The sequence below is a fragment of the Oryctolagus cuniculus genome, chromosome 10 (assembly GCF_051225735.1).
Source record: "Oryctolagus cuniculus isolate XC-2025 breed Fujian yellow rabbit chromosome 10, ASM5122573v1, whole genome shotgun sequence".
In the NCBI taxonomy this organism is placed as follows: domain Eukaryota; kingdom Metazoa; phylum Chordata; class Mammalia; order Lagomorpha; family Leporidae; genus Oryctolagus; species Oryctolagus cuniculus.
The window spans coordinates 107,200,687-107,223,145 of record NC_142876.1 but is presented as its reverse complement, the minus strand read 5'-3'; the positions used below and the strand labels follow the sequence as shown (position 1 = coordinate 107,223,145).

General features: G+C 46.0%; 1 protein-coding gene across 14 annotated transcripts in view; it reads right to left on the bottom strand.

The window, feature by feature from the left end:
* The window catches only part of ULK4 (unc-51 like kinase 4), a 598,567-nt gene that overhangs the window by 537,549 nt on the left and 38,559 nt on the right, over positions 1–22,459 (bottom strand). For all 14 annotated transcript variants that reach the window (XM_089306514.1, XM_070050985.2, XM_089306513.1 and 11 more), the window contains exons 9-16: positions 22,270–22,362; positions 19,017–19,129; positions 18,800–18,869; positions 15,956–16,055; positions 12,522–12,626; positions 8,635–8,695; positions 5,903–6,084; positions 4,993–5,039 (exon numbers count right to left, since the gene is read on the bottom strand). In XM_089306514.1, coding sequence (XP_089162640.1) covers positions 4,993–5,039; positions 5,903–6,084; positions 8,635–8,695; positions 12,522–12,626; positions 15,956–16,055; positions 18,800–18,869; positions 19,017–19,129; positions 22,270–22,362 — 771 coding nt within the window. The remainder of the gene's footprint in view (positions 1–4,992; positions 5,040–5,902; positions 6,085–8,634; positions 8,696–12,521; positions 12,627–15,955; positions 16,056–18,799; positions 18,870–19,016; positions 19,130–22,269; positions 22,363–22,459) is intronic.

The window sequence follows — 22,459 nt, the reverse complement described above, 5'->3', positions numbered from 1 at the left end:
GAATAATGAGCTGGGGGCTCACATTGTGCCACAGTAGGTTAAGCCACTGTCTGTGTCACTGGCATCCCTTGAGTGCCAGTTCAAGTCCCAGCTGCTCCACTTCGATTCAGCTCCCTAATATGCCCAGGAAAGCAGAAGATGGACCAAGGGCTTGGGCCCCTGTACCCAGGTGGGAGACCTGGACGAAGTTCTAGGTTCCTAGCTTAAACCTGGTCCAGTCACAGCCATTGCAGCCATTTGGGAAGTGAACCAGTAGATGAGGGGAAAAAAAAAAAAATCAAGTGATCTCTCTCTTTCAAATAGCAAAAAGAGATTTTAGGGGCCGGCACTATGGCACAGTGGGTTAAAGCCCCAGCCTACAGTACCAGCATCCCATATGGGCACCAGTTCAAGTCCCAGCTGCTCTACTTCCAATTTGGCTCCCTGCTAATGTGCTTGGGAAACCAGAAGAGGATGGCCCAAATGCTTGGGCCCCTGCACCCACGTGGGAGACCCAGAAGAAGCTTCTGGCTCCTGGCTTCCAATTGGCTCAGCTCCAGCTGTTGTGGCCATTTGAGGAGTAAACCAGCAGATGAAAGACTTCTCTCTACCTTTCTAAGTCTTTCAAATAAATAATCAGAGAATGAATGAATCTTTGTCATAAGCTAGTAAAATTCCTTAGTACTTCAGGGAAAAAATTTTTTAAAGTACCAACAATGAAAAGCACAATTCAAACAAGACACACACAGGACAAAGAAAAAGCGCCCTTGGCCCAAAGTCCTCCAGCCACAGGCAGCATAGGATGCAGGGCACAAACTCCAAAGCAGGGTACCAGGGCGAGGTTGGCCCAAGGGTGCAAGTAAGCTCCCCAAGTCCACTGGGGCTGAGCTCCACCACCACAGACACCAAGGCCCAAAGGGGCACCCACTCTGGAGGCAGTGTCACTGAGAAAAACTAGAAAACTGCAGGGGGAGAAATGCCCAAGGAAGGAAATAGAAAGCCCAGAAATAAACTCTCTCATTTAGGGACAAATGATTTTCAGTAAGGACACTGATACCATTTAATGGCGAGAAGACAGTCTTCTTTCTACAATGGTATAGGTAAAGTAATAGCTGCACACAGAGAAATTGCACCCTTATCTTACAGCATATACAAATACTAGTTCAAAATGGATCCAAGATGGAAACATAAAAACTGGAACTGTAAAACTGTGGGGGATAAAACATAAGGGGAAAACCTCATCACAATAGATTTGGCAGTTGAGGTTTGTTTTTTTTGTTTGTTTGTTTTTTTTTTTTTTTTTTTTTTTTGGCAGGCAGAGTGGACAGTGAGAGACAGACAGAGAGAAAGGTCTTCCTTTGCCGTTGGTTCACCCTCCAATGGCTGCCGCGCCCGGCACACGGCACTGATCCAATGGCAGGAGCCAGATGCTTCTCCTGGTCTCCCATGGGGTGCAGGGCCCAAGCATTTGGGCCATCCTCCACTGCACTCCCTGGCCACAGCAGAGAGCTGGCCTGAAAGAGGGGCAACCGGGACAGAATCCGGCACCCCGACCAGGACTGGAACCTGGTGTGCTGGCGCCGCTAGGCGGAGGATTAGCCTATTGAGCCGCAGCCCCGGCCCAGCAGTTGAGTTTTGAATATAACAAAAGCGCAGGCAACAAAGGAAAAAAGACGAGTTAAGCTTCACAAAAATTAAGTACATTCATGCATCAAACGACATCATTACAAAGCAAACAGGTAATCCACAGGGGCCAGTGCTGTGCCGTAGTGGGTAAAGCCGCCGCCTACAGTGCCAGCATCCCATATGGGTGCTTGTTCAAGTCCCGGCTGCTCCACTTCTAATCCAGCTCTCTGCTATGGCCTGGGAAAGGACAGAAGATGGCCCAAGTCCTTGGGTCCTGCACCCGAGTAGGGACCCTGGCTCCTGACTTCAGATTGGCCCAGCTCCGGCCATTGTAGCCATTTGCAGAGTGAGCCAGTGGATGGAAGACCTCTCTCTCTACATCTGTCTCTGCTGTCTAGCTCTGCTGTCTAGCTGTGCTTTCCCAATAAATAAATCCTTTAAAATAAATAAATAAAATGCAACACAAAACCAGAAGATACCACTTCACACCCATTGGGAAAGCCATCATCAAAAGTAAAAGCCAAACAGAAAAACTGGTGCTCATAGCAGGACACTTCTTTTTTTTTTTTTTTTTTTTTTTTTTTTTGGACAGGCAGAGTAGACAGTGAGAGAAAGAGACAGAGAGAAAGGTCTTCCTTTGCCGTTGGCTCACCCTCCAATGGCTGCCATGGCCTGCGCGCTGCGGCCGGCGCACCACGCTGATCCGATGGCAGGAGCCAGGAGCCAGGTGCTTTTCCTGGTCTCCCATGGGGTGCAGGGCCCAAGCACCTGGGCCATCCTCCACTGCACTCCCGGGCCACAGCAGAGAGCTGGCCTGGAAGAGGGGCAACCGGGACAGAATCCGGCGCCCCAACTGGGACTAGAACCTGGTGTGCCGGCGCCGCTGGGTGGAGGATTAGCCTAGTGAGCTGCGACGCCGGCCACCAGGACACTTCTAACAACTGCCAGGCAACGTGAGTCCAAGTGTCCACCACGAGACGGAAAGGGAAGATGTGGAATACACAACGCGCTGGATACCCAGTCTCAGCCAAGCAATGCAATCCCGGCACATGCTATGACGTGCGTGAACTTGGAAAACGGTGCGCTTAGTGAGATAAGGCAGCCACAAAGAGACAAAGCTTCTATCAATCCTTTCGTATGAGGTGCCTACAGAAAGCAAATCCAGAGACAGAGTGAAGAACAGGAATTACAAGGGTGAGGCAGGCAGGAGGGGAAGGTAAAGAGCTGCATGGGACGAAGGGACGCTCATACAGCCCTGTGAGTGCACTTCCTACCCCTGCACACTGTGAATTATCTAAAATGACCCATGTTTTGTTATTCATACTTTCAACTACACACTTAAAAATGATTCAGGACTTCATAAAGTGGTTTGTAAACACACAGACTGGCAGTGTACGCTACAGTTTTGGAAGGGCTACAATGTTTCTGAAGGGCATTTTAGCCATTTCTCCCTAGTCCCTGTCCATTTGTTCTAATTCTGTGCATTGGTCCTAAGGGGGAAAAAGCAGGCACAAAGACTTAGGCACAAAAATGTTACTCAAAATACTGTTTATTGTAACACTATCCAAAATATCACAGGGAAAATAAAATGATTAGAGACTCGAGGCATCTATATAGAAAGGTGTACTTTTATGCACTGTAAATGACATTTAAAAACGGGACATATTACAGGGCAAAGAACAGCTTAACAAATTGTATCATGTGATTCTAATTTTAATTCTTTTTAAAGGTTTATTTATTTGAAAGGCAGAGTTACACAGAGGGAGAGGCACAGAGAGGGACAGAGTGGTCATGTGCTGGGTCACTCCCGCAAATGGCCCCAACAGCCAGGGCTGGGCCAGACTGAAGCCAGGAGCCAGGAGCATCACCCCGGTCTCCCCCCGGAATATACTTGGCCATCTTCAGCTGCTTTTCCAGGCTCATTGGCAGGGAGCAGCCAGACAGGAACCAGTGCCCATATGGGGTTCCCGCATAGCAGGCAGCGGCTTAACCAGCCACAGCACAACACTGGCCCCCAATTTTGCTTTTCTATATACAGAAGGAAACTAAGAGATTTGCACACCTACTTCAAAGGCTAAGTATCCCCCAGGCTAAGTTAAGGACCCTTATCCTAAGCCACCCAGGAGGCTTAGTATGGCGGAAGTCCTGGAGGAGTTAGCATTTCAATAGTGATGCCAAAGCCGGCTCCAGGCTGAGGACTTGTCTGCTTTACTATTTGTCACCTTCCTCAAATGAAAACCGTTTTACAATTCGACTTCTAACAAAGGACAGTTTTAAGCCAGCACTTGGAAAGGACTATCCTGACACGTCAGCAGGGGGCACTCCAAGCACTGCGCATCAAAGGGCTTCACTGGTTTATTTCTTCAACAATGCTACATGCTCGGCGATAACCCACAAATCCCATCTCAGGATATTAGATTTTACTTGGAGGGAGAAACACCTACAAGATGCATAAAAATAACTACCCCCAAATGTTTGATGATCATCTAATCGTTTCTCCCATGTCTCACTGGCAGGAAAAAAATATCACAGGATTGCAATTCATAAACTTCTTTCCCCTCCATTTCTGCCTAAAAATCCTAAGAGATAAGAAAGCTCAATAATAACAATGTCCACAAGCCCAACTTATGTGAGCACCTACTGAACACCAGGCACTGCTACAAGGTATTGTACCCACTTATCTCATTGACAGTTTCATTACCAAACCATCTATGAAATAGCTGCACTGTGTCCATCTTCCCCCAACAAACAGGCTCAGCGCTTAAAGTGGTTTGCCCAAGGGGGCAGATCAGCAACCTACACCCAGGTCTGTCTAAACCATAAACCTCTGTCATCTCCCAGTCCCCACGAAGTGAAGACTCGGGATAGTAATAATCGTAATAATAATAATCATCTTTTGCCTCAGTCTCATTGACAACCATAGCCCAGGGCTTTCCGACACCTTATCTAACATGCCTCTTACCCTGGCATGCTGCTTCCATAAAAAGTGTATAAACATTATCCTCTCAGGCTACGAGTAGCAGCCTAGGTAAACCAGGCACTACATGAGGGAAAAATTCAGGTGGAAAAAAGCAAACTCTTAACCAGTTTAAGTTCAACATACACGGAGATCAGAGTTCACGGACTTAATAATGAATATTCAAGAGTATTAATTAATAAGGTCTCCAAAAACAAACAGCTTAGCGAATCCCAGAATTGTATTCATAATATTAGAGCAATTTTGACTTCTTTTTCAATGTACAGTTGGGATGCCTAAAGTCAGTGTCAATCATTACTTCAAAATAATCTGTCAAGATTATTTAGGACTAGGCTTTTGAAATGTACGCTTCTTGCAATCACTTAGTAAAGCCACAAAGAATAATTTTTTAAAATACAAATGTTACTTACATGTCCCAGTTCGGAGCTATTCGCAAATGCTGGATGAGCAATTGGAACTAGAATACAAAATTAAAAGGAACACCTAAGCCAGGAAACAGGGCACAAAGTGACAGCTATAGTAAAACATCAACTGAAATGTAAAGCAAGCACCAAGGAGGTAATTACTTACAAACGTGCAGAAGTACTGAGTCAATGAGTAGGATAAAAACTAAGCACAGGACTGTGTTTCTCCTCTAACTTTATATGCCCCAAATACCCACACGCCCCCAGCCCACCCAACAGACACACACCAAATGCCAATAAAAGGAACCGTAATGCTATCCTGTAAACCAATGAATGTAAAATATGTTCAAGGTAGGTCCCCATGAGGGCCTCCAGTGGGAAACACTTCCCAATCCACTCTAGCTCCTTGCTGAGCAGGAATGCAAGAGCTCTGATGGACTCCCAGGGGCTCCCCAATGAACCAAGACAGTTCAAGAAGTGACATGCCCAGGAGGAAGTGGGAGGAAAAGGGAGGAAAAAAAAAACTCAGAGATGCCGTGTTTCCCTTCAGTGCCTCATCAGAAACCTTGGCGTTTGCCAGGATTCACTCAGTAAAGGCCCCCAGTCCTGTGTGGGGAGTTCACTCCAACCACAGGTCAAAAGGTTTCCCTTACGACTTCAGATATGAAGCACATTTCGCCACCATGCCGAGTTAACAAAGGTCCAAAACAATCACCATCTATTCAAACGTACTGGGACCTGAGGATTAAACAGGGTAATTTTCACGAGCCTATAAGCTTGATAAATGCCTCTTTGTTCATTGCACTGAAATCGAATTAACATTGAAGCATCTGTTTTCAGCTCTGTGGGGATACACAAGCTAGGCGCCAAAGGCACATTGCGGGACTCGAAAGGGCTTTGCTTCTGAACCACCTACCAGCGGGGAATGGAGGAGCCTGCTGGCCACCTCCTTGTGACCGGCCACGACACACAAGTAGCAGAGGAGATTCAGTTTGGCCCGGGATGCCCCAGTGCTCTTCTCCGCCGAGTCAATCTGGGAGCAGAGTTGTTGCAAAAACTCACTCCAATCTTGGTCTCTCAGGGACAGTAACTTCTCCACTGCACAGGAGAGAAAACAGTCAAAGTGCACACGAAGTATGAAAGGACTCATGCAAGCATTGCATGAGAAATAAACTCAAAGAAATTTTTTAAAGATTTATTTATTTGAGAGGCAGAGTTACACACAGATAAAGAGGTCCTCCACCCTCTGGTACACTCCCCAATGGCTCCAACAGCTGGAGCTGGGCTTATCCAAAGCCACGAGTTTCCTCCAGGTCTCCCACATGGGTGGCAGGTGCCCAAGCACTTGGGCCATCCTCCACTGCTTTCCCAGGTCCATCAGCAGGGAGCTGGATTGGAAGCGAAGCAGCCAGGACTTGAACCGGCACCCATATGGGATACTGGCACTGCAGGCAGAGGCTTAACCAACCGCACCACAGCACCGGCCCCTCAACACAGAATTTGGATCACTGAGGTGAAAACAAAGCCAACAGGAACACTTTACAGCGTGGAAAGCAAAGATGACGCCAGCTTCACATGTCCTTCTGTAGCGCTCAGCCCTCCCCACCCAGAGTTTTTAACTACTTCAACGGAAAGCTACACTTAAGGGAAGGCAGATGGCTAAGGAGGACTGACCTGTAATGTAGAATATGATGTTTCCTCAGACAGTGGGGGAGGGGGTTGATTTTTTAAAAGCTTCGTTTCATGGAAAAAAATTTCAGACCTGTGCATATACTGGGTCCCACACAGCTCATGGAAAATATGTATCATGAGAAAGCTAGCCAAGGGCAAGAGGCTGGGCTAGCGGTTCAAGAGCTGGTTGGGATGCCTGAGCTCCACATTTGAGTGCCTGGGTTCAATTCCAGCTCCCTGCTAATATGCACCCTGGAGACAGCAGGTGATGGCTCAAGTGGTTGGGTCCCTGTCGGGCTCAGAGATGTCAGCCGGGTTCCCAGCTTCTGACTGCATCCAGCCTGGCCATAACCCGACTGTGGCAGGTATCTGGGGCGTGAACTCACAGACGAGAGCTGTCCCTGCTGCGTCTCTCGGCCTCTCAGAAAACATGCATGGATTTCAGAATGTTTTATATCAACATTTTCCCTTAATTCTATTTTCTGTGATCTTTTTGAAGTACCCTCGCAGAAGGTACTTCAATAAATAAAACCGTGTTGGGAAAAAAAAAAATAGCCTTTGTATAATTAAGTCAATCCAGCCCCAAAATACTGGAAGAAATCACAAAGTCTATGGTTGTTTAAAAGTTCTACTGAAGTGAGGTCAACCAGGTTAATGTGCTAACTGCCATCACCTGGAATTCCTTTCAAATCCCTATAGAATTATGTGAAAGCCGTGAAACAAAATACCATCTAAAATTCATCTTTTTGATGCTAATCTCTACCTTTACAGAAAATAAGTTGTTTTTTAAAAGTTTTTTTAAATTTATTTATTTGACAGGTAGAGTTACAGACAGTGAGAACAAGAGACAGAGAAAGGTCTTCTGTCCGCTGGTTCACTCCCCAGATGGCCACAACACCCGGGGCTGCACCAATCCGAAGCCGGGAGCTTCTACCGGGTCTCCCACGTGGGTGCAGAGGCCCAAGCATTTGAGCCATCTTCCACTGCTTTCCCAGGCCACAGCACAGAGCTGGATGGGAAGAGGAGCCCATACGGGATGCTGGTACCAGAGGCGGAGGATTAACCTACTGCGCCACAGCGCCGGCCCCTATACAAAATAAGCTGTGAAAGTAGTTTTCTAAAACAGTAGAAATAAACTGAAGGAATAGTATTTCCAGATCATTCACTAGGTTTTCATAAATAATGATTCTATTCAGCACTGAAGGCTATTGATTCTATTTTGCTTCACTTTGGTTCAAAAACATCCTTTCTTACAGTTCCTTTTTGGCTTTCGTCACGGATTAACGTGGCCCATACACACCACTGGTGGGGCCAATGAAATCTGAATCTATTTTATTTTGAATCTAAAAACAATCAGATTCTGTTCTAATCATAATGAAGAATCTTCTCCAAAAGTAACTTAATTGTTTAAAACAGAACTTGTCAAACAAAATAAACCAATTGAAGGTGTATAAAAATTGCTGATGTTCCCCTAACTATGACTTCCATCAGCTGTCAGAAAAATGCAGTAGTCATCTGTTAACCACCTCCATCCTAACACGACCCCCATAGAAGTGAAGAATCCCAGCTCAGTTCTCAACTGCCCAGGTTCCTCCAGTGGAATCGCAGGAAAGCAAACTGGGCACTGCAGCCCCTGGTCCTGTGCGCTCACTAGGGGACCGAGAGTGACGAAAATTCAGCTGCGCTAAAGGGGACGAGCAAGAGACGGTCACCTGCTCCCTGAACCAGAAAGCTTTACAAAAGCAACTTCCCCACCCATAGCAGGACAGTGCAGCCGACCCTGAGCTGAGCAATCTCAAGGGCTGGCACCAAACCGTGACAGATGGCTTAGAGCCGACACGACACGGCGTCAAGAATAAAGCCAACTGGCAAGGAAACAGGAATTGAGTTATTAATACACAAATACTCCATTTGCAAATACATTTCCTGATGTATATACATACAGTCTGCACGTTGATAAGCACTTCGTGAACCTACCTGAATGTGCCGGTAGATGCAGTATTTTTGGATCAAATTTAATGGGCGGTTGTTTCATTATCTGTGGATAAAACAAATTTAAATTTTTGAGATGTCTGTTGAGACACAACTGTCAGCTGTATCATATTAAAATGAAGTCAAAGCAGAAGTCGGTAACTGTTATTGTCACCAACATAATACAACAGAGCTCTTTCAGACTAAAATACAAATGTAGACAATTTGTTAAAATCATTCCGACTGGGACCAGTGCTGTGGCACAACAGCTAAAGCCACCACCTGGCATTCTGGCATCCCCTATGGGTGCCAGTTAGAGTCCCGGCTGCCCCACTTCTGATCCAGCTCCCTGCTCCTGCTAATGCACCTGGGAAAACAGCAGAAGACAGCCCAAGTGCTTGGGTCCCTGAGTCCATGGGGTAGATCTGGATAAAGTTCCTGACTCCTCGTTTCAGCCTGGTGCAGACCTGGGCACTGCATTCATTCAGGGGGTGAACCAGTGGATGGACCATCTCTCCTCTCACCCCTCCCCCTCTTGCTCCCTGTCCCTCCTTCTCTTTCCTTCTTTCTCTGTAACTCTTTCAAATCAATACATATATAAATTCAAGAAAAAAAAAAAGGAAAAGATGCACCGAATCTTAGGTTATCCTTTAGTCAACTTACATGTAGGTGAGACATGAAGTCATTCAGTAAATATTTAGTGGGTACCTGTCAGAGTGAGACACTTTATTACGTGCTAAGGGAGCTACAAAGGTACTTATGACCTAGCCCTCTTGTCAGAGAGCCAATATTGTGGTTGGAAAGATGAGACAAACATGTGCTAAATTAGGAACCACACAACATTTCAGCAACAATTCAAAATACTCAAATTACAGACAAAACATTATAGACCAAATACATATGTAATTATATAATTATAGACAGAACATCACACTGAGAATTTTTTTTTTAAATAATAACTTAGAGGACAAAGCAAGCACTTCAGGCTGATGTGGTCAGGACAGGGTTTAAAGCGGAGGCAGAGAGAGGGTTCAGGTCTTCAAGGATGGTGAGGACTCCATGGCTGTAGGGTTTAGGGAAGAAACCATTCCAGGAACAGCTAAGTGCACGATTTGCTTGAAGGAAGTGAAGGAATGATGCGACTGGATCCATGATTCTGTAACAGCAATTCATCCTGAGAGATTACATTAAAATATCCAGGGCTGGCACTGTGGCGCAGTAAGTTAATTCTCCGCCTGCAGCACCGGCATCCCATATGGACGCTGGTTCTAGTCCTGGCTGCTCCACTTCCAATCTAGCTCTCTGCTATGGCCTGGGAAATCAACAGAAAATGGCCCAGGTGCTTGGGCCCCTGCACCCACGTGGGCGATCAGGAAGAAGCAGCTGGCTCCCAGCTTCGGATCAGTGTAGCCCCAGCCATTGCAACCATTTCCGGAGTGAACCAACGGAAAGAAGACCTTTCTGTGTCTGTGTCTAACTCTACCTCTCAAATAAGTAAACCAAAAATCTTCAAAAAAAAAAAAAATCCAAGCATTTCTATGTCTAACTTCTCCAAATCCTCTCTAGGTGGCAGTTTAGCATCCTTTACTAGGGGGCCAGCACTGTGGCACAGCAGGTGAAAGCCCCGGCCTGCAGTGCCAGCATCCCATAAGAGCACTGGTTCCAGTCCTGGCTGCTCTACTTGCAATCCAGCTCCCTGGTAATGTGCCTGCCTGGGAAAGCAGCAGAAGATAGCCCAAGTGTTTAGACCCCTGCACCCATGTGGGAGACCTGGAAGAAGCTCCTGGCTTCAGATCAGCTTAGCTCCAGCTGTTGTGGCCATTGAGGGAGTGACTCAAAGGATAGAAGACCTGTCTCTAGGTAACCATCTTTCAAATAACCAAAATAAATCTTTAAAAGAGAGAGAGAGGTCCTTTATTGGCAGTACTCATCATCTCATCCTAATCTCATCATCTCAACTTCTCTCTCATTTTCATCAGGAGAAACCCTTATACAAACTCAAAGTGAGCGACTTTCTAGGAAATCCCCAACTAATTACTCTTCAAAAAATATCCAAAGACAAGCAAAGATTGAGAAATTTTTATGAGGTCACCGACAAGGGACACGTGCAGGAGGGTAGGAGGCAGAACAAACATGAACCTCGGGACAGCAAGAGTATCAGAGGCACACCTGGAAAATAATCAAACAATTCTGGCAGTTTAGTTAACAGCACCACCTCCATGCTAATTCCTGGGGATCCGCTAACTGTCCTGCGGTCCTGAACGACACAGAATTAGAAGCTGGGTGAAATGCACGCATCGGAACTGTTACTGTTTTTGAAACGATTCTGAGTCGAAAATTAGTCCAACATAAGATTTACAAAAATTCTTGGGGCAAGCACGTGGCCAGTGGTTGAGAAACCTGCGCCCCCGCACTGGTGTGCTCTGGCTCAGCCCCTGGCTCTGCCCCCGACTCCAGCTTCCTGCTCATGTGCACGCTGGGAGGCAGCAGTCACGGCTCCAATAGTTGGGTTACTGTCCCTACATGGCAGAGTCACAGACCTTGGCCAGACCCAACCCTGACTGTGATGGACATCTGAGGAGTCAACCAGCAGACCAGCAGATGAGAACTCTCTCAGTCTCTATCTCCCTCTGTCTCTCCCTTGTCTCCCTGCCTCTCATTTTGTTTTTTGTAAATTCCACTAAGATTTTCCAGAGAATAGTAAGTATAGTTATTAGAGGAAATTAAGTTATTAAGATACGGTATGGCCAGCACCACGGCTCACTAAGCTAATCTTCTGCCTGCGGTGCCAGTACCCCAGGTTCTAGTCCCGGTCGGGGTGCCGGATTCTGTCCCGGTTGCCCCTCTTCCAGGCCAGCTCTCTGCTGTGGCCTGGGAGTGCAGTGGAGGATGGCGCAAGTCCTTGGGCCCTGCACCCACATGGGAGACCTGAAGGAAGCACCTGGCTCCTGGCTTCGGATTGGCGCAGTGCGCCAGCCACAGCAGCCATTTGGGGGGTGAACCAATGGAAGGAAGACCTTTCTCTGTCTCTCTTACTCTGCCTGTCGAAAAAAAAAAAAAAAAAAGGTATGGTCTAAGAAAATCCACTGGAAAAACACCCTGTTACCCACAGAATCTAGTTTAATAAGTAACTCTACCAAATATCTAAACTCAGAAAAAGAATTAGCTCTACTGGGAAGAAAAAAACTGCTAAATCTGTATGAAATGGTATCAAAAAAATTAACATGCACCTGAGAACATACCTGGTTTAAACAGTAATATATTCCTCAATGAAATTAGAGTAAGCAGTCATGAATTAAAATTAAAGACACCATTTTTTTTTAAATGAAGAAAATTACGAGGTGGTGGAATGAGAATGTGTTGGGAGCTGGAAATCAACAGAAAACAGGCGGTGAGAAACTGTTTTGTCAAGGATAGAGTACTCACTATCCCTTAGGAAAAGAGTGTCACATCCCACAAGATGTGAAGCAACAAACCTGACTGCCCAAGCTCCCACGGTCTTGCCTCTGCCTCCATATCATCTCAACCACCTGTGACATCACAGGGTCTGCCCTGGGACCTGCCCACTGCACCCCGGCCCGCGAGCCAGGCTCGCTGAAGACTTTGTCTCATCTGTCAGTGGCTAGAGCATTTGCAGGTTCACAAAGTACCTGTGGAGTAAGGAAGGGACAGAGAACTGGTACTGCGGTTTGGAAATTAGCCTTCAAGTTGGTCTCGAAGTCAGAAGCCAGCCCTCGGCCCACGCAGAGTGAAGCAGAGGCAGAGAGAAGGCTCGGCGGAGCAGCGAAGAGGAAGGGAGGGCGAGAGATGGGTGCAGGCAGGATGGGAGTGGAAATGCAGCCAGGCCGCCCGCAAGGGTGCAGAAGCAGACAAGGAGACGAACAGGGATCAACCTTGGGGTTGTCGATGATCGGGGTGACGAGCAGATCCGAGTCGGTGTAGATGAGCTCCCGCATCTGGGATTCCAGGTCCTGCTGACTCAGGTGGCCGCCGGCGACCTGAAACGAGGACAACACATGGGCTTTGCTTCCGCGAGCAGGGAAGAGCTTGGAAGGACGGAGCTCCTAAGACGCTCCACCAAAGGGTCACACCTCTCAAGGCTTTGCTCGCTGTTCGGAACATGTTCAGTCCCACTGGATCTGTACCGGAATCCTAAGATCCTGCCATTGTACGTGTCCCTAGTCCTACCCACGGAAAGAAACCAAAGCTCCCGGACGGCAGTGAGCCAAGTGTTCCGTCTGCCACCGAGGCCACTTAGAACCCAGGAAACAGATCTCTGTTGTGTGATGGTCTGGTCTGTGATGAGGCTGATTGGTTTTTCAATTACCACCAGGCCTTTTTCCTGTCGTTCAAAGAACACTAATCAATGTATTTGTGCGTGACACAAGATTCAATAGGAAGTTAACATGGTAATCAAAAAAATTCTCTGTGAAATACTGATCTGCTATGTGAAAATTAAATACCTAAATGCGTATATTTATTAAGCCTAATGAGAGCAGATACTTAATATAACCAGATGTTCACCGTCAGTTATTCCTTTGAGATGTTCCTTTGTTCTCTACTTAAGCAGAACTTTTATTCCCAATGCTACACCTTATTATCTCACATCAGAAAAAAAGGGGATGGCGTGAGGATTGACGCATTAAGAACTTCAGTTGAAACAATGAGAGAACAGAAAACTGAACTGGTAAAGACTAAGAAAAATAAATTATCTGAAATTGAAGCAGAGAGGGGCATGGATGAAGGCACACAGGGGTTAGTTCATCAAGCTTCTAGAAACAAGACTGTCCTGTGCAATCCTCACTAAAGAACCCAGAGGACACAAGAAGAACAAGCAAGGGGGAAGCTTGCTTTAGAGAAAAAAGGACTTTCAATACAAAAAGACCAGGGTGGAGTTACTTTGTCACTTGTCGATTACCCTCACAAGAAACTTACAGGGACAAAGGCTTTACTTCTTCCTCAACCACAAAGATCAGTGACCTTTCAGGACTGTGCAGTCAATACTGAGTATTCACAACATTATCTGGTGGGGCTCAAGAGAAGACAGCTGTTCTTTTCGAAGTTCTTTAACAACCGCCCCCCCCACACACACACACACAAAACCAGGCCATTTGGGTATTTATGACATCATTCACAGGCCACACCAAATTACCAACTTAAAAATTAGCCTACTACAGACTTGTTGACTGTCTGATTCCCACCTGCAGTTGCCTTGGCAGGCCCAGACCAGAAGATTCTGCTGGCCCGAAGGGCCCGTGGGCTGGAGGTGGCCTGCCCCGGAGGACAGTGCTGTGCACTAGGTCAGGGCACAAGTCAGGAGCTGGGCACAGGGCTGGGAACCCCTGCTGACCTCACGCTACCAGGACTTCCAGCAAATTCCATCAGTCCATGTATTTAAATAAGACACCAATATGTCAAAAAAGGTGGCCAAATTATCTTTATTAGAGATGATATAATTAAATATCCAAAATGCCAAAATTCACCAACTGGTAAATTATTGGAAATCGTAAGAATTAGAAAGGTGGACCAGTCAGAAAATTTGTTTACAACAAATAATTTCCTGTGGGTAAAATGAACACATGCACAACTCATAACAATTTACTTTCCTGTTCACAACAGTGAAAAGTCAATCACATTTTAAAATAACTTTTCAATTTTATACCAATCTTCTATTTCACATGTAACCGAAAGATTAACAGTGTCATTTTATTATAACCAAGTGATATAAATTTCAATGTAGAAGTAAGCTTCATTTGGTCCAAATAGTAAAACATTTTGCTTCAAAGGACACCATTAAGAAAGTAAAAGGACAACCCATAGAGCAGAAAAAATGTTTACAAACCACAAAGAACTCCTACTCAGTCAGGGAAAGATAAATTCAAACATGACCAAAGATTCTCCAAAGATGATAGACAAACTGCCAATAAGCACGTGAGAAGATACTCAAGATGACAGGAATTCAAGTGGATGCAAACCACAAAGCACAATGACAGAATTTCACACCTACTTGGAAAGTTACCATCAAAATGACAGACACCACAGCACTGTTCACAGTAGCCAAAAAGTAGAAGCAATTTAAGTGTCCATCAACAGATGAACAGCCCAACTATGGAATATTCTACCAAGATTATTAAGCCTTAAAAAGGAATGAAATTCTGGCAACATGCTACAACATGAAAGAACTTTTAAGGCATTACGCTAAGGGGAGTAAGTCAGGCACAAAAGGACACATACTGTATGATTCCACTGGGCCAGGGACCTAGAACAAGCACACTTGTGAAGGCAGAAAGTGCAACAGTGGCTGCCAGGAGGTGTGGGGAATGGGGAAAGGAGAATTGCTACTTGGGATGAGGACAAAGTGCCAGAGATGGAGGGGGCAGACTTGCGCAACACCGCCAACGTACTTCCTGTATCACTTAGAAATGGTTCAAGCGGCAAATCTGATGTCATGTCTATGTTCCCACAACTAAGAGAAGAACATTAAACATGGGCGATGAGGTATCATGAAATGTGAACCCTCACACACTGCTGATGGAATGTACAACAGTGCAGCACCTTTGGAAAACCACATGGCCTCCAAGTTAGACCAAGAGGTAACACTTGTCCCAGCAACGCCGCTGCTAGGTATGCACCCCAGAGACATGAAAACACGCCCACATAAAGCTAAGTACACTAATGCTCACGGCAGCATTTTCACTGCAGCCCCGGGTGAAAGCAGCCTCCGTGTCCATCAACTGATGAATGGGGAAAAGGCTGTGATATACTCAACAGAAGGTCATTTGGCAACAAACAGGAATCTAGCACTGACTCGTGTTCCAACTTGGATGAATCTTGAAAAACACTACATGAAGCAGACAAAGTGAAAGGCCACACGTTGTAGGATTCCACTTATAGGAAACTTGCTGAAAGACTTAAGTAGATGAGTGGTTGCGTAGGGTAACAGTGGGGAAGAAACGGGAGGAAGTGAGGGGCTGACAGCCTATAGGAACAGGAATTCTTTACAAGATAACTGAAGAGTTCTAAACTTGAATGCAGTGATGGTTGCACAACTCTGCCCGTGCTCAAGGCCCTGCAGTGTACACACTACCTGAGTAAATTATACGGTGTGTCAATCATAGCTCAATAAAGTTGCTAGCCGATAAAACAACTATGAAGCCATTACACGGGATGTCTCTCACAGCACTTACTGGACAAGAAGCACTAATGATCAGGAAGAGGATCTCCCCTACATCTTGCAGGTATGAATGTGGTTTATATGTTCACTTGTAACTGGTCTTTGGAGCCCCCCCCCCCCTTAAGTGGAGAACAATTTTTCATTTCTGCTCACCTTGGACAAAGGAGAAGTCCTCTGGGAGGAATTCTGAGTCATAACCTCTCCCGGACTCACTCCCACTGCTGTGCTGCTGGTTCTTGGAGTGGGACGGGAACTGGAAAACATAGGCCTGACAACATGCATCGGGTTCCCCTAACCGGATTTACTTTCTACCTTCCGCAGGGAAAATGCTTTGTGAAAAATGATAGAATATGGTTCTATTCAATCTCACAGTTTAAAAATCTAAGTTTTTATAATTTTTTAAAAATATTTATTTATTTATTTGGCAGCATAGAGAGGCAGAGGCAGAGAGAGATGTCTTCTAACTGCTGGTTAATTCTTCAAATGGCCACAATGGCCACAGCCCTGCTGATCCAGAGCCAAGAGATCACCCACATGAGTTCAGGAGCCCAAGGACTTGGACCATCTTCTGCTGCTTTCCCAGGCACATTAGCAGGGAGCTGGATCGGAAACAGTCACTACTAGAACCAGCACCCATATAGGATGCCAGCACTACAGGTGGTGGCTTTAGCTGCAAAAGCATAGTGCTGGCTACAATTTCTTACAATTTTAAAGTAACTTCCTCATTCATATATTATTCTGTTCACAGGTTCCATGCTGTGTTAGAATATTCTGTTTTTGTTACACCTTAAAACATTGGTTCTATTATTTTTTAGATATCTGCAGACATAGATAGAAATCACATTAAATGGGTCAAATGCTTTGCACAAGATGGAAAACATTTACAGGAGCTGGCATTGTGGTGCCATGGGTAAAACCGCCACCTGCAACGCCAGCATACCATGTGAGTACCAGATCGAGTCACAGCTGCTCCACTTCTAATCCAGTTCTCTGCTAATGGCCCTAGCAGCCATTTGGAAATGAACCAGCAGATAAAAGACCTCTCTGTCTCTCCTTCTCCCTGTAAATCTGCCTTTCAAATAAAGAAAATAAATCTTTAGGGGCCGGTGCCGTGGCTCACTTGGTTAATCCTCCACCTGTGGCACCAGCATCCCATTTGGGCTCCGGGTTCTGGTCCCCAGTTGCCCCTCTTCCAGTCCAGCTCTCTGCTGTGGCCTGGGATAGCAGTGGAGGATGGTCCAACTGCTTGGGCCCTGCACCAGCATGGGAGACCCGGAGGAAGCTCCTGGCTCCCAGCTTCGGATAGGCGCAGCTCCGGCCATTGTGGCCATCTGGGGAGTGAACCAGCAGATGGAAGACCTCTCTGTCTCTACCTCTCTCTGTAACTCTGCCTTTCAAGTAAATAAAATAAATCTTAAAAAAAAAAAAAAAAATTTAGCCTTATGTCAGAAAGTATTTGAAATGGAAAATTATCTTGGTATCTATTTAACTAAGAAATTATAATCTGCACTTATTTTTAATGATTCTTTCAACACATACAAATGCTTGCCACAATCTAAAGGCCACTACCTTATTCCTCGAACTCAGTTTTCAGTTTTGCGTATCTTAAAACATCTTTCTGGAGCCAGCACTGTGGTACAAAGAGTTAAGTCACCGTTGAGATGCTGGCATTCCATCTGGGCACCAGTTCTAGTCCCAGCTGCTCCACTTCTAATCTAGCTCCCATCTAGTACGCCTGGGAAAGCAGCAGGAGTCCCTAGGTCCATGAGACCCACATAGGAGACCTGAACGGAGCTCCAGCATTCTGGCTTTGACGTGGCTCAGCTCGGCCGTTGCAGCCGTTTGGGGAGTGAACCAGTGGATGGAAGATCAATCTCTGTGTCTTGATCTCTCTCTGTAACTCTACTCTACCTTTCAAATAAACATTAAAATTATTTCCTTCAAATTCTCAAAGATGAGGATTTTCATCCCTTTTGCTTTTCTGCTCACTCAATTAACAAGTACGTACATAGCACTAAAAATACCACGGCATTTCAAAATGTTCATGGAAAATGCAATTAAAACATAAGTTTATTTTAATATAAAATGTTGATGCTCATGCACATTAGGGTTTTCAAAAAGTTCACGGAGATTATATTATGAAAAAAGGCAGTAATTTGAAAAACCTAGGGGCCAGCACTGTGGTAGAGTAGGTTAAACCTCCATCTGCAGCACTGGACTCCCATGAGGGCATCAGTTCAAGTCCCAGCTGATCCAGCTGTTGGCTAACAGCCTGGGAAAGCAGTAGAAGGAGACGCATGTGCTTGGGCCCCTGCACCCGCATGGGAGGGCTGAAGGAACCTGCTGGCTTTTGATCGACTCAGCTCCAGCCACTGGGGCCACTTGGGGAGCAAACCAACAGATGGAACATCTCTGTAAGAACTACTTACTCTCAAAAAGTAAATAAAAAGAAACTTCTTTTAATTCCATTTTTCCTTGAAGTACCCACAAAGACAGACAGTGTACAGGATTCTACAAAACTGAATTTTAAACTGTCTAAAATGCATATAGGTATGTTTAACATACTTTACATTTAGATATTGGCAACACTGATCAGGACATTATAGGCTATCATTACAAACCCTATGTTATGAAATGAAACTATTTCCTATGAGAAATTTAACATTTAATATTTACAATTATTAAAACTGTATATAAATATATATGTAAGTCCTAATCAGTAAGATACAATTCTGCTTTTTAAATCCTTCCAATGATTACAAATACTATTCAAGCTTTACATATTAACCAAAAAAAATCTTTTCTGTAAGTTCTTATCCAAATGAAAAAGATGAACTTGGAAAATTCCAAATTCTATCTGAAAGCACAAAAAAAGAGGAAACATAAGCTGCTTTGTTAAAATTTGTAAAATTACACTGCAAAATCTACACTCCTGTTGCCTGCAAGAGGCAGATGCTTCAACAAGATTTGACCTCAGGCTCTGGGGAGCTCACGTACCTGAGGAGGAACATGGATTCACTCAGCTGGCCCCCAGGAGTGCTCTTGGGCCGCAGCTCGGCTGGATTTTCTGCAGTAGGAAAGTAACGTATTAGCCACAAAAACTGTAACCACTACAGGCAGGTGGAACGGACGATGCCAAGAGAGCGGTAACAGCGAGATCAGACACCGAGAAATGACCCTGTCAGCCGCAGGAGTGCGCTCACGCACAGCTTACCCAGTCTGCAGGAGCGACTCGGCCGGGGACCGCTGGAGCTCTGCCCTTTCGCCTGTCCATTCGGAGGCTTCTGCTCCTTGGATTCTTGCGGCCCAGAACACTCCGTCACACACCTGCTGGACAGGAGAAGGCGCACACAATCACACGTACTGTGGAGCCCTCTGTAGTTTTACAGGTTGAACAGGAAGTTATAAATGAGCAGTTTCCACGTGGGCGCCTTAGTGCTAAGGGGTCTGTAAACCTCAGGTCTGAGTACCAATCAGTGGCAGGCAGACTCGGGAAGTGAACCAGAACCTCAAGTGCCACTAAAACCTGCAGTGAGGTTTCCCTTTGTTTTTCCCATCCATATCGGTCTAGACTCACAGGCAACACGTTCAGACAGAAAGAAGCCCTCCATTCCTGTCCCAAGGAACACGAAAGAGAGGGCAGGAGAAAGGCCCCAGTTTGCTCTTCCCTTTCCCCATTCTCTGCCCTGCCTCCTGCAGCAACCAGCCAATAGACACGCACACCTGCAGGCAAGAGCCTTGGACTCTAGGAGAGAGCAATGCACTTCCCTAACCAGAGAGCTTTGATGCAAAACACACACACACACACCTAGGGAATACCCTTGTGGCTCTGCTGTCTTTTTCCCTCTTTGTCTTCCTGGCACTTGGGTCCAAAGGCATTCAAGCAAGACTGAAAGAACCATCCTATACCATGACCAAGGAGGATTTATGACGGGAAGGCGAGGCTTGGTCAATACCTAAAAAACAACCCTACCCAATGATACACAAGAAGCATTTGATAAAATTCAATGTTCATTCAGTCTAACAAAGAGTAGCTTCATAAACCTCTGGCCAACGTCATATTCAATGGGAGACACCAAATGCTTTCACCCTAGAATTAGAAACCAGGCAGGGGCCGGTGCTGTGGTGCAGCGGGTTAACGCCCTGGCCTGAAGCGCCGGCATCCCTTATGGCCACCGGTTTGAGTCCCGGCTGCTCCACTTCCGATCCAGCTCTCTGCTATGGCCTGGGAAAGCAGAAGATGGCCCAAGTCCTTGGGTCCCTGCACCCACGTGGCAGACCCGGAGGAAACTCCTGGTCCTGGCTTCATATCGGCACAGCTCCAGCTGTTGCAGCCATTTGGGGAGTGAACCAGCAGATGGAAGACCTCTCTCTCTCTCTGCTCCCTCTCTTTCTGCCTCTCCTTCCCTCTGTGTAACTCTGACTTTCAAATAAATAAATGTGTAAAAAAAAAAATAGAAATATAGTAAGGCAAGAAAAGAAAAAAAGATACAGATCAAAAATTATATTAAACTGTCTCTATTTAAACAGGTGGCAAGAATGTCTATGTAAGGGGTATTTAAGTCAAAATCATCTTACTGAATGGAAAATATTCCTAGATTTCTAAATACAAACAGACAAACAAACACCAAATTGAGTTCCACTAGTTACTCCTTCAAGTCAGTTTCCAAGATCAAAATACTCATCTTGCAGAAAAGAGGGCAGTAAAGAATTAATATCTATTTGCATAATCATTTGCATTTTTTCAAAGTATTTTTGTTATCTCATATATATATTCAATTTTTATTTATCTGAAAGGCAGAGTTATGCAGAGGGAGAGGCAGAGATAGAGAGGTCTTCCATCCACTGGTTCCCTCTCCAGATGGCCACAACAGTCAGAGCTGAGCCAATCCGAAGCCAGGAACTTCTTCTGAGTCTCCCACGTGGGTACAGAGGCCCAAGGATTTGGGCCATCTTCTACTGCTTTCCCAGGCCATGGCAGAGAGCTGGATAGGAAGTGGAGCAGCAGGACTTGAACTGGTGCCCATATGGGATGCTGGCACTGCAGGTGCTACACCACAGCACTGGCCCCTATCTCAAATTGTCCCCAACAGTTCTGCAGGAGAAGTAGCAGAGCAGGAACTCCCTCACTTATTTAATGAGTACAAACTAAGGGACGGAGGTGTTTTGCCACTTGCTGGCATGGAGCATCCAGGACCAGGGCCCATTTTGCTGACATCTCCTTGGGAGCAGCTTAGTTACATCATGCTGACCTCATGGCAGATTGTAAGCAGCTGGAAGGTGGGAGCTGTAACTTTGACTTCTCTCAAAAAATTTTAAAAATTTTCTTTGAGAGGCAGAATTACATACAGAGAAAGGGAGAGACAGAGATCTTTCATCCACTGCTTCACCCCCCAGCAACAGTCGGAGCTGGGTGGATCCGAAGCAGGAGCCAGGAGCTTCTTCCAGGTCTCCCATGTGGGTGCAGGAGTCCAAGCACTTGAGCCATCTTCCACTGCTTTCTCAGGCCATAAGTAGGGAGCTGGATTGGAAGTGGAGCAGCCGGGACACGAACCAGAGCCCAAGTGGGATGCCACTGTTGCAGGCAAAGGCTTAACCACAACGCCAGCCCCTATAACTCTGATTTTCCTGGAAGCCCAAGAGCACTTAATGCAACAGTGAGAATGTGCTTGAAACTCACAGGGATACACAAACTCAAGTTTAGGGGAGACTTTAAATGGAACTCAGACTTCTCTATCCAATATATTGAATTTACCAAGATTAAAATTAAGGAGCAGACAACCATTTACCAGTCCATGAGCTGAGGGGGAGAACAGTCAATTATGAAGACTGTACCCCTACTCAACGACTTCTCACCTTGCTCTTTTCCAAACACCATCACCTTGCGAGGTGTTCTGGCTAAGAAGATTTGATAGCAGAAGTGCCTGTCAGGCAGCATAAGCGCAGTGATGTGGTCCTAACACCCAAATCCTAGAGACTTCTCACCTCAGTGTAACACCTCCCTCACACACACAGCCATGAGCAGCTGCTCACCTGAGATCTGGGCAGACAGAAACATCATTCCGACACTTTTCCCCAGTGAAATCATCAGGAGGAAGACATGTGAGTCTTCAGGTTTCTACCAAAAACACCACACCGTGTCGGCTCACATTTCACAAGCCAACGCGAGACCCGTGGCCACATCTACCTGGATGGGGGAAATGAGACCCAGCGCGTCCTCAGCAAGCCGGAAGGCAGACGCGTTTGGTGAACAGGACTCACAACTGCCTACTAAGGATGCCTCGGCAAAGGAGCAAAATGAAGAACGCATCGCTACAGTGACTCTAAGCAACCTCACCCAAGAAACGCTTGACTGTCCCCTCCTACCAAAGCGCAGCAATTCAGGCCGCAGGTGTTGCATTAGCGCAACCGCCACGGCGTGAGTGTCGGGTAAGTAGGCCCCAGGCGCACAGGTAAGCGGATACCACCTGAAGCCGGAATCGCTGACGTTGGCACCCTGCTCTTCTTTACTGAAAGCATTCCTCCAAAACGCGTGCTGCAGCACATCTGTCCAAGTGAACCTGTACAAAACGAAAAGGGTGTGAGAACAATTCTTAACATGATTTCCCGTGGAAAATTTCCAAGACGTGTCAGCTGTATGTAAGATTTTGTAGTTTA